Source organism: Corythoichthys intestinalis, chromosome 2 (genome assembly GCF_030265065.1).
Source record: "Corythoichthys intestinalis isolate RoL2023-P3 chromosome 2, ASM3026506v1, whole genome shotgun sequence".
Classification (NCBI taxonomy): Eukaryota; Metazoa; Chordata; class Actinopteri; order Syngnathiformes; family Syngnathidae; genus Corythoichthys; species Corythoichthys intestinalis.
The window spans coordinates 47,567,993-47,578,790 of record NC_080396.1 but is presented as its reverse complement, the minus strand read 5'-3'; the positions used below and the strand labels follow the sequence as shown (position 1 = coordinate 47,578,790).

The 10,798-nt window shown below is 38.7% G+C and overlaps 1 protein-coding gene across 3 annotated transcripts; it reads right to left on the bottom strand.

The window, feature by feature from the left end:
* Positions 1-114: 114 nt before the first annotated feature.
* On the bottom strand, positions 115-10,442 carry si:dkey-190l8.2. Of its 3 annotated transcripts, XR_009062529.1 has the most exons (11): positions 10,146-10,442; positions 6,301-6,398; positions 5,343-5,497; positions 3,972-4,140; positions 3,759-3,861; positions 3,555-3,682; positions 3,114-3,325; positions 2,717-2,825; positions 2,416-2,633; positions 349-401; positions 115-180 (listed from the first exon to the last, which is right to left on the bottom strand). XR_009062529.1 is itself a non-coding variant. In XM_057829831.1 (9 exons), the coding sequence occupies exons 1-9, from the start codon at positions 10,365-10,367 to the stop codon at positions 2,417-2,419; spliced, it is 1,413 nt and encodes a 470-aa protein (XP_057685814.1). In that variant the 5' UTR covers positions 10,368-10,442; the 3' UTR covers positions 2,270-2,416. The 3 variants fall into 3 exon arrangements, 2 of the variants coding, with proteins under 2 accessions (XP_057685814.1, XP_057685815.1); XM_057829831.1 differs by lacking the exons at positions 115-180; positions 349-401 and having other exon boundaries at positions 2,270-2,633; XM_057829832.1 differs by lacking the exons at positions 115-180; positions 349-401 and having other exon boundaries at positions 2,422-2,633; positions 2,722-2,825.
* Positions 10,443-10,798: the final 356 nt, after the last annotated feature.

The following is a 10,798-nucleotide window of genomic DNA, read 5'->3' as shown; positions in this document are numbered from 1 at the left end:
AATTTTATGACTAACATGGCTATTCAGAATTTTGGACTCTTATAAATAGAAAAGTTTTTCAAGACTTTAATCAGCCAAAATACAAAAATAGAAAAAAATCTTTGAAAAGGCTGATCCATACTGCCAAGGAGCTGTCTTCACTCTGCAGTGCCTTCCACAGCCATTTAGGTTTGCAGCTTCCTGGAAAGACAATAAATGTCAAGACTCGTAACATGTAAAATATTGATTTTATAGTTTGAGTTTTGCCAGATTTTTTTTTTTTTTAATCCAACTTTTAAATTGATTCCTGCTGATGTGCAGAGTAGAGCTAGTTTCCGAAAGCAGTGTGTCAATTTAGCAAATCCTCACTTTTCCGGCTCTGCCGGGGGGCTATCTTCCTTAAAGAACAGCAAGTTGTATTTCTGTTGAGACAGAACATAAACTGAATTTGTTTAGTATGACAACAAAAGCTTGAGGAAAGGAAAACATTAATTTAACGGTGCTAAATATTTCCAAGATGGTGCTTGGATACCACAGATGAAGTAAATTATTAACACGATGAAAACCTTGGATGCTAAGTCTATGCTTCCAGCCTTTTGTGACAGATGACTCATTTAACAAGCAGCAGTTTGCTAAGAAAAAAAGGCATACAGTGGGGCAAATAAGTATTTAGTCAACCACTAATTGTGCAAGTTCTCCCACTTGAAAATATTAGAGAGGCCTGTAATTGTCAACACGGTTAAACCTCAACCATGAGAGACAGAATGTGGAAAAAAACCCAGAAAATTATAGTTTGATTTTTAAAGAATTTATTTGCAAATCATGGTGGAAAATAAGTATTTAGTCAATACCAAAAGTTCATCTCAATACTTTGTTATGTACCCTTTGTTGGCAATAACGGAGGCCAAACGTTTTCTGTAACTCTGTACAAGCTTTTCACACACAGTTGCTGGTATTTTGGCCCATTCCTCCATGCAGATCTCCTCTAGAGCAGTGATGTTTTGGGACTGTCGTTGGGCAACATGGACTTTCAACTCCCTCTGCAGATTTTCCATGAGGTTGAGACCTGGAGACTGGCTAGGCCACTCCAGGACCTTGAAATGCTTCTTACGAAGCCACTCCTTTGCTGCCCTGGCTGTGTGTTTGGGATCATTGTTATGCTGAAAGACCCAGCCACGTCTCATCTTCAATGCCCTTGCTGATGGAAGGAGATTTTCACACAATATCTCTTCATACATGGCCCCATTCATTCTTTCCTTTACACAGATCAGTCGTCCTGGTCCCTTTGCAGAAAAACAGCCCCAAAGCATGATGTTTCGACCCCCATGCTTCACAGTGGGTATGGTGCAATTCAGTATTCGTTTTCTCCAAACAAGAGAACCTGTGTTTCTACCAAAAAGTTCTATTTTGGTTTCAACTGACCATAACACATTCTCCCATGCCTCTTCTGGATCATCCAAATGCTCTCTAGCGAACCGCAGACGGGCCTGGACGTGTACTTTTCTTCAGCAGGGGGACACGTCTGGCAGTGCAGGATTTGAGTCCCTGGCGGCGCATTGTGTTACTGATGGTAGCCTTTGTTACTGTGGTCCCAGCTCTCTGCAGATCATTCACTAGGTCCCCCCATATGGTTCTGGGATTTTTGCTCCCCGTTCTTGTTATCATTTTGACGCCACGTGATGAGGAGGGAGTTGAAAGTCCGTGTTGCCCGACGACAGCTCCAAAACATCAGTGCTCTAGAGGAGATCTGCATAGAGGAATGGGCCAAAATACCAGCAACAGTGTGTGAAAAGCTTTTGAAGAGTTACAGAAAACGTTTGGCCTCCGTTATTGCCAACAAAGGGTACATAACAAAGTATTGATGAACTTTTGGTATTGACCAAATACTTATTTTCCACCATGATTTGCAAATAAATTATTTAAAAATCAAACAATGTGATTTTCTGTTTTTTTTTGTTTTTTTTTTTTCTCACATTGTCTCTCATGGTTGAAGTTTACCCATGTTGATAATTACAGGCCTCTCTAATATTTTCAAGTGGGAGAACTTGCACAATTAGTGGTTGACTAAATACTTATTTGCCCCACTGTATTCATTAAGAAAATGCTTCAGGCTATTAATTGCTACTCTTACCATTGAACTAAAGTGGATTAAACATATAGGTAAAACAACCAGATAGCCTCATCTAAATGCTGGTATACAATGGGAAACACTTGTTTTTATGCCTCAACCATTACTTGAACACAAACAGTGCAGCACCACATGCATACGGTGCAAAATTATTTATCCACTTGGAAGAACAGTTACTACTGCACTGAGGAGCCAAGCCTTCAATTGTTCATGTACAAACAGATACTTGGTTGTCTTGGGCTTTGGTTCATGACCCTTCTGACATAGCTGTCCAAATGAGAATTTTGTGTACTCTAGTGTTTGCAAACCTTATCCCTTCAGCCTGTCACAGTCTTCCACAGTGTCAGGGAGCGGTTTGCCGCTGGTCTCTGGAAGCAATAGACAGAATCCGCAGCCTATGATTGGCCCACTGCTGTAGATGAGCATGGCAGCCAATGAGATGGATCCTTCAGCATCGGGCGGGAATAGAGTGCTGACTAGACAGCCGAGCCGGAAACACAAGTTGACCAGTGAAATGCAACGCTGCCTGCATGTAAAATACACAGGACATTAAAACAAGCTAGCAGCCTTAAAAGGTAAACCAGAAGTGGTTAAGCCACCACTTGTCACCTGACCACTGTTGGAAACAGCTCAATGTTGTACAGAGCCAAGATGAAGATATTAACCAGGATGCAGAATTTGCCCACCAGTGCCAAGCTCATCACCAGCATTGAGTCACCTGCAGAACCGAAGCGATCACAATCACACTTTTGCCTGCTGGACACCTGTACAACACTTTATCTGTACATCATTTGTACATGTAGACCATGTATTAGTCAATCAGTGAAGGCATGCTGTGATATCTCCTCTAGTTTTGGCAAAAAATATTTTTGGTCATTGATGCTAGGAACACAAAGAACAGCCAAAGTTGTGTGTAGTGCCACAAGATGGGTAACCTGATGCCACTCATAAAACGTGTTCAATAATGCAGAGATTGCACATTCGCTCATATTTGTGGAAGTCTCACATTGGTATCTTGACAGCAGCAAGGACAGAAAGCAGGCAGTGCCACTCAAGAAGAGAGTCAGCATGCTGATTGGACGCCGATTCATGCGGACCAGTGGGATGAGCAAACAGGGTGCCTCTGACAGACCGGAGAAGAACTGGGCGGAGTAGACGTTTACGCCAAAGGAGCCAATGTTCATACAGATGCCAAAGTATGTCAGGGCAGTTGCGGCACTGACCAATCACAACATAGATCAGAACTTTATTCAGCATCGACCAATGACAGATCTGCAATATAGCACTTAGACAATCATCACATGAGTATACTATCACAAAACTAATAATTCTAATATTGTTGAAGTTAAATATTTGTGGCTGGAAGATAGTCATTCACACTCCATAGTAAGTCATTTTAACAAAAACCATCAAAGTGGTGGTTCACTGTTTGGATACAATTTCTTACCCCAAATAGCTCATGATTGACAGCCGCAGAAGGACAGTTGGGTGCCTGAACGGGTAAAGGTCACTTGGTGGTAGGTATTTCTGATCCCCAGTGCATTTCTGGTTTTCCAACTTCTTAGACCCCAGAAGCTACACACACACACAAACGTTACTCAGAAAGTTGGTGTTAATGCGATGTGAATATGAGTGTGTGTGTACCACTTACAATGTCCACACACTGCTTGTCTGCCATACTTCCATTACAGTAGCGGTGTAGAACATCAGATTTCCCCATTAACGCTAACCAGCTGGGTGATTCTGGAATCGAACTGTGACGACAAAAAGTAAAATGCCTAAGGACGAGTGATCGAACAGTTGGACAGATAGACACTGCAGGAGGATGGGCAGCATACAGACACATGGACAGGTGAGGACATACCGGTAGAGTGGCAGGCAGATGAACTGGGGCAGAGCAAGAGTCAGGTGAAGCTGAATCCAGCTGGGACTTAGGCAGGCTAGCAGAGCGCTGCCCATTGTACCAAGACTGAAGCAGAAGCCCAAAAAGACTGTTGGCCAGCGACGGAAGGAGGGCGTGGTCCACTCCACAGCTGCAAGGCCCAAGCAGAGGATTTTGCCTTCATCAAATGCTAGGTGCATCGATTGCCACTAAAAGGGAGCCTTGTTCTTATACTTTGTTTTTTTTGTGCTATACATTTATTTTAATTTTGAACCACAGTAATCCCCCACAGTGTCGTGGTCCTGCTACATTGTGGACTTTTTTGTGATGCTTTTTTTTTTTTTTTTTTTTTTTTTGCACTAAGATGCATTTAGAACTTATCTTTAAAGGTTTTGATGTGCGTGGGAAGGGATTCGCTTAGAGTGACTAACTTCCCATGATAATATAGTCAAATATCTACAAAAAAAAGTGCAGATCATCAATTAAACGCTCAAATTGTGCAAAAACATTTGCTCAGTACTATACTGTTAAATTGTATTTACTATTAGTGCAATTGCATTTAAACTTATGCATTTTTGGCTTTTACATGTATTTTTTAATCATATTCTACATTACTTTCATATAAAGTTTTAATTTCCCTATATTTTAGTGCATAGTTGACATTTAAAGTAGGCATACTTATGGATAACACTTATGCCTACTGTACTACTGTAACTCAATGGCTTCCATTGATAGTGATAGACAAACCAGCATTGCAATAAAAATTGCTTTTAAATTGGCTACACAGTAACTTTAGCATATTAACACTAAAAACACACAAACTAAGGAAACACATCCAAACCTTTTCTACGTTTCTGACAGCTTTAATGCCATTTCATAAATTAACCAATTGGCTGCCCTTGACGTTAATAGACGGTCAAACCATTTGGAATAGAGGGCTGTCAGTCCAAAAGTATTGAATGTCTGTCACCATCAATGGCATTGAAACACGATCATTCTTTTTTGTTTTTGTACAGGTTCAAACATGATAGTTCAATGTCAGTCATCCTAATTGAAATGGATTTGACGTCCATTGCTGTCAATGGCAATGAATGATGCAATGTATGGAGTGTTTTGAAATTACATATCGGTACTGTATTTTGAGTCCATTTTATGGATTTTCTGTACATTTAATGCTGGAAAATGTATGCTTACTGTAAGTACATTTAAAGTCTAAAAAATTCTTAATGTTAAGTTAAACCTAAGTTTTCAAAATCTAATGCATTCAAAAAATGGGAAAATTGTAGTTATATAATGGTTGTCAAGTCATTCATATACTTATTCTGTTTAATTTTTTTATTTAATTTTTTTTACCAAGACTGAAGGAGCAATTGCTGATACAGCTGCAGCAAATGCCCGTCACACAGCGAACAATGAGGAACAAGACCGGCTGAGGGAGAACAGTTGGCACCAGACCACACAGAGCCTGAATGTGCACACATACCAGCAGCACCGGACACTTCCCGTACCTGCACACGTGAATACAGAATAATCAGGTTTCATGCTATGACACAAAAACATGACACACTGGTACAAAACTCCACAAAAACCTGCTAAATGAGATTACCAAACTTCATAACATTCAGCAACTACCAATTTACTCTAACGATTTTTAAGTAGATGGTGTTTTTCCGACAACTTCTTAATGTTTGAAAACAAGTACAGTATTTGTACAGTAGTGGACAATGCTCGTATCTCAAAACACTCGTAAATCATCTGCCCTCATGTGAAAATAAATGGAATGCAATTAATCTGTTCCAGACCCGCCGGAAATAACATAATGGATTCTAAATATATTTTTAATTAAAAAAACAAAAAAAGCAATTATAATAGTATTGCATACTGTTAAAGTATTGTCAGTTTATATTCTTTTGTGGACTCTTTGCATTTGGCAAACCAATTATGCATTTTCACCAGCTCTGTCCAAAGTACATGCACTTCTCCATGGGTGATTTAAATTCACATACAGAATAGGTAAAACTGCATCAATTAGTACTGTCTCAGATTTATATACAATAACCTGTAACACAATTTAAAATGTCAAATAAAACCATTTCTCCCTGTCATTAATGTATCATTACTGCTAAACATCATCTGAGTCACTTGCTGATGCGACACGTAATCCGACACCGTAACAACAAGTTTACCGCTTCCTGCCATTTTACCCTCTTTTTTTCGACTAGCCGTCTGCTTTTACCAATCTTTTTCAAAACATGTATACCTCTGCCTCTAGTGTGCAGGATGTGACAAGCCAACTTGACCGTAATTGTACCTGTCAGACAGAGCTCCGCCCACCAGAGATCCAAGCAGCAGACCCACCATGTAGACAGATTGGCCGTAGTACAACCATGGAGTCCAGCTACACACTGACTGACATGCAAAGAAAGTGACATGTCAATATTTGCTTTGTTGTTGTTGTTCTTTTTTAGATTTTTTGTGGAGGAGGGACACCTCCATGCTTGATATAGGAACTTCATATAAGCTCAACAGCAACATCTTGACAGAAATTCCCGTTGGTTTCTTTATGGCTCTGATTTTTCCCATTCTACTGGCTCCTTTAGTACTAGTGATGGTATTCCTGTCGGTAAGCGAGTATTGATCCACTTTCTAGGGCACTTCATTGGACTTCTCAATTGAATCTCTTGTCCTTGTACCTTACAGTAATTGGTAGTTGACAAAGAATACATGCCACAACTTTGATAACACTTAGCATGCCAATGGCCAGAGGTGGGTAGTAATGCGTTACATTTACTCATTTACATCGAGTAACTTTTTGAGAAAAATGAACTAAGAGTAGCTTTACTAAGCCATACTTTTTACTTGATTTGTGAAGAAGAAACACTCTTACTCGGCTACTTTGGGCTACACTAGTCATTACATTTTCCCTTTTTATTCTACATACAGTATTAGATATTACTTTTTTTGCCAGTGACACCACCGGTAGCATTACCAGTTTCACTAATGAGACGCGGCAACAATAATCACATGACTCTATTATACCAATCAGACTCAAGCTTGCCGTTCTATGATCACGGCGGCCTGGTCAATCATGTGGTGTCTTTAAAGCCCCGTAAAAAATGAAGCATTTGACCTAGAGTGCTGCCCTCAACATGACTCGAAAGCGTGGATTTAAACCTCTTTCTGTTTTAATTTGGCAACGATTGACCACAGAAAACCCGATATATGATCCTTTCAATTTCATAATAGGAATTTATGAAGGAACTCTTCATTATCAAAATATTCAAACTAGGAACTATTTTCTCCACTAGAGAGCACTCATCTTCTTTAGATGAACGATGGTGGTTATATAATATGTTACAGTACATTATAATAAAAGTTCATATAGATAACTTTGTGCAGAGAAAATAAATCCCAGTTTTTAAAAAAATCCAACTTTGTAAGCAGTTACTCATAATGTTACTAATTATTTGAGTATTTTTTTTCACCAAATACTTTTTTTACTTGTACTTGAGTCCATTTTTTGGGATGACTACTTTTACTTGAGTAATATTATTTTTGAAGTATCGCTACTCTTACTTGAGTACAATTTTTGGCTACTTTACCCACCTCTGTCAATGGCATTTTCCATAATATCAGTAACTAGTTTAACAGACTCATGGCAGAGCTTTTAGGTGTTTGAAATCCATACACAATGTGGGATGTGCTTTATTTTATGTTTAATTTGATAGTTAACTTCAAATGGGAGTGGCATCAAACAGTAATTGTTCATTATTTGCTAAACTCTTGCTTATTTGGGGCAAGTCTAGCTGCATGAGTTCATGTCCGGTATAAGCACACTCACGTGTCTAAAGTCTGTGCTCGCAAGTCTAAGCAAAACAAATTATGTCATTCCTATCCGAAGGCATTGTATAGTTATCAACAAAGAGGGAATGAATGAGCAATTGTGAACACAACCTGTTTTTCATTTGACTGATGGGGGAACTTTATCTGTGGATTCCAGTATATGAGTTTTGTAGCGCAGTACACGTTTTTCAATTTATTTATTTTATTTTTTTTACTGTATTTAATTTGAAATTTATGCATATCCATACTAGGAGTGGGAACCTCTTGGTACCTAACGATACGATACAATTTATGATACAAAGCTCACGATAACGATGATCTGACGATATAGCGATACAACAATTTTCGATACATTGGTAAGCAACGCCATTACCTTTACTGAGGATGTGGAGTTACTACAATTTGAGTGAATGTCGCGCGACAGAGTAGAGCCGGAGTGGGGAGGAGGTAAGGGAGTTGTGATGCTGTTGCTAGGCGCGATGCTAGGCGGCTCGGAGCGTTAGCATAACATTCAGGTTCTTGCTAGCATTAACAATTAGCGTGGCGAGCGTCATTGAAAACTCAGGCAACTTTTTTTTTTTACACACAGTTCAGGTGGGTGCAATTAATAGAAAATAATGGACTGTTTTCCTGTTGCGTATGCATTATCATCACCAAGTGGGCGTTGTCCTTGTAGATGCTACAATATAATAATAACTTGTTTTTGTTTTGTATTTTGTATGAATTAGGCACTTGCCCTAAACTTTTCTTGAATGACGTATCCATAAACGTAGTGTTTGTTTGTTTGTTTGTTTGTTTTAATCAAAACAACTAGAGCAATGATAGGAGAGGGAAGAGATTTAGAGCCTCACCTGCATATTGAAAAGTATAATAGTGTTACGGTACACACAAGTCACGGTTTAGTACGTACCTCGGTGTGGAGGTCACGGTTCGGTATGGGTTCAGTAACATATAAGAAAAACAAGGCTTTTTCTCCCAGCATTTGGATGTTTGGATGTTTGGATGTTTTGGATAGGTAAAATGGAAAAAAAATGTAAAATGTGTGACCTGTTTTTTGTTGTTGTTGTTTTTTTTTAATAAAAAGACAGCTCAGTTTAATTCAATCACTTAATTTTAAACATATTTGATACGAAAGATGATATAGAATGGCTCATGTAATGTGTAGAACATGAAACGTAACGTCAGTTACTTTGCCGAATAACGAATTACTCTTACATTGAGGTTACCTTTTCGCTGAAGTAATTTGTAACTAATTACTGTACTCTTAAAGTAAGATTAACAACACTGGTGCTATGTGTGCATAAAAGCAATATTTTCTGTTGCGCATATTGTGTTAATTCTTTTCAAACATCACATAAAAGTTTAATATAATTTATGCAAGTGAGATACCTAATGTTTTATAAACAAATAAATGAAGCGTCACGGAATTGTAGCCACTCACCAGAGAAAAGTAAGCCATGATATGAAAAAAATAAAAAAAGGTTTTTAATAATCAGCCCAAATTTTGTCCTCCGTATGAGAACGCAGTTACAGAAATTGTTGCGGCACAAGGGTTCACTCTCGGGCTCCGGCCTTCCTGTTTGCACTCTCCCCCGCTAATTACGCAAATTGAACACTAAATTCTCCATAAGTGTGATTGTGAGTGGTTGTTTGTCTACGTGTGCCCGTGTGCGATTGGCTGGTGACCAGTTCAGGTTGTATACACCGCTTCCTGCCCATTGTTAGTTGGCATAGGCCCTAGCCCGCCGGCGACCCTTGTGAAGATAGGCAGTATGGAAGATGAATGAATGAATGACTGGAAAGTCGTTCTTAAATTGTGATTTGCTGACTTCTAGTGGTAATTTTTTTTTTTTTTTTTTTTTAATTGAGCCTCAGAACATTATATTAATTCTGTACATTTTAGGTGTATTTAACTTATAAAGTAAATACATTTATATTTATCTCTTCAGTATTGTTTGGTTCTGAAAATTTCCTTAGGTAGGCCTACGTTTTTTAATGTGCTTTTTTAAATCATTATCTAGTATTTTCATTGTTTAGCATTCAAACTCCCCATTCCCACTAGAAATGGGTAGTTTGAATGCTAAATATATTTTTGTTAATTCTAGTCAAAACAGTGTGTCAGTCATGTTATGTGATGACCAGGATAATGTGTGCTAGCTAATGTCAATCATTAGCAATTTAGGACATCATTGTCTAATCCACTGAAATAATCTAAACACAAACAAGGAAAATTAAAATGAATGTAAAACCATAATCAGGACTTGGTCTCACTTTTTAACAATAACTTAAAGTATGTTTTAATGAGTTACTCACATCTCGGTCAACGTTTTGAGTCATCCAATCAGATTCTTTACTTGCAAGGTCCTCGACCTCTGATTGGTTCCGTGTCAGCGTTCCCACGTTGCTTGTGGCGTTGCCACGGGAACAGATCTCCTCAACCACGGCAACCGTGAAAATGTCGAGAAAGAAGAGGAATGGTTTGAAGAAGAAGGCGAGTGACAAACGCCAGAAGACGGACAGCTGAAGCGGAGACATGACGCTCGTCTCTACTGTAACTTTTTTTCGCCGCGGTGTGGATTTCAATAGTCCAGCGCTGTGTTGGTCCGTTGGCTGGACTCTGAACTCTTGGAACGTGCCTACGTTTCTTTTTACATTTCAACATGGGCTCGTCTTGACCTCTGCCCTCTTCTCCTTATAAAGACAGCGAGGAGGGCCAGGAACTATGTCCTATTCTCATTAATGGGACTCAATCAAATATGGGAAAGTTATTGCCCATAACAACTGCTGTCCATAGTATTTGTTGTATTCAATCCCAATTTCCCCCCATATTGATGAATTGAAATTTATTCATTCATAAAAAAAAATATTGATACTATTAAAAAATACGTTTTTGTTTATCTTAATTTATCGGATGAAAACCTGTACAAAACACGTTATCCTATATTCTCTCAATGTCTTTAATTGAA

What these genes read in the sequence shown, in the direction of transcription:
- si:dkey-190l8.2 (XM_057829831.1), bottom strand. Translation starts at nt 10,367, where the DNA reads ATGTCTCCGCTTCAGCTGTCCGTCTTCTGGCGTTTGTCACTCGCCTTC. An exon ending in ACAAGCAGTGTGTGGACATT is followed by an intron (nt 3,683 to 3,758) that starts GTAAGTGGTACA and finishes GTGTGTGTGTAG; the next exon opens with CTTCTGGGGTCTAAGAAGTT. An exon ending in CTGTTTCCAACAGTGGTCAG is followed by an intron (nt 2,634 to 2,716) that starts GTGACAAGTGGT and finishes TTTTACATGCAG; the next exon opens with GCAGCGTTGCATTTCACTGG.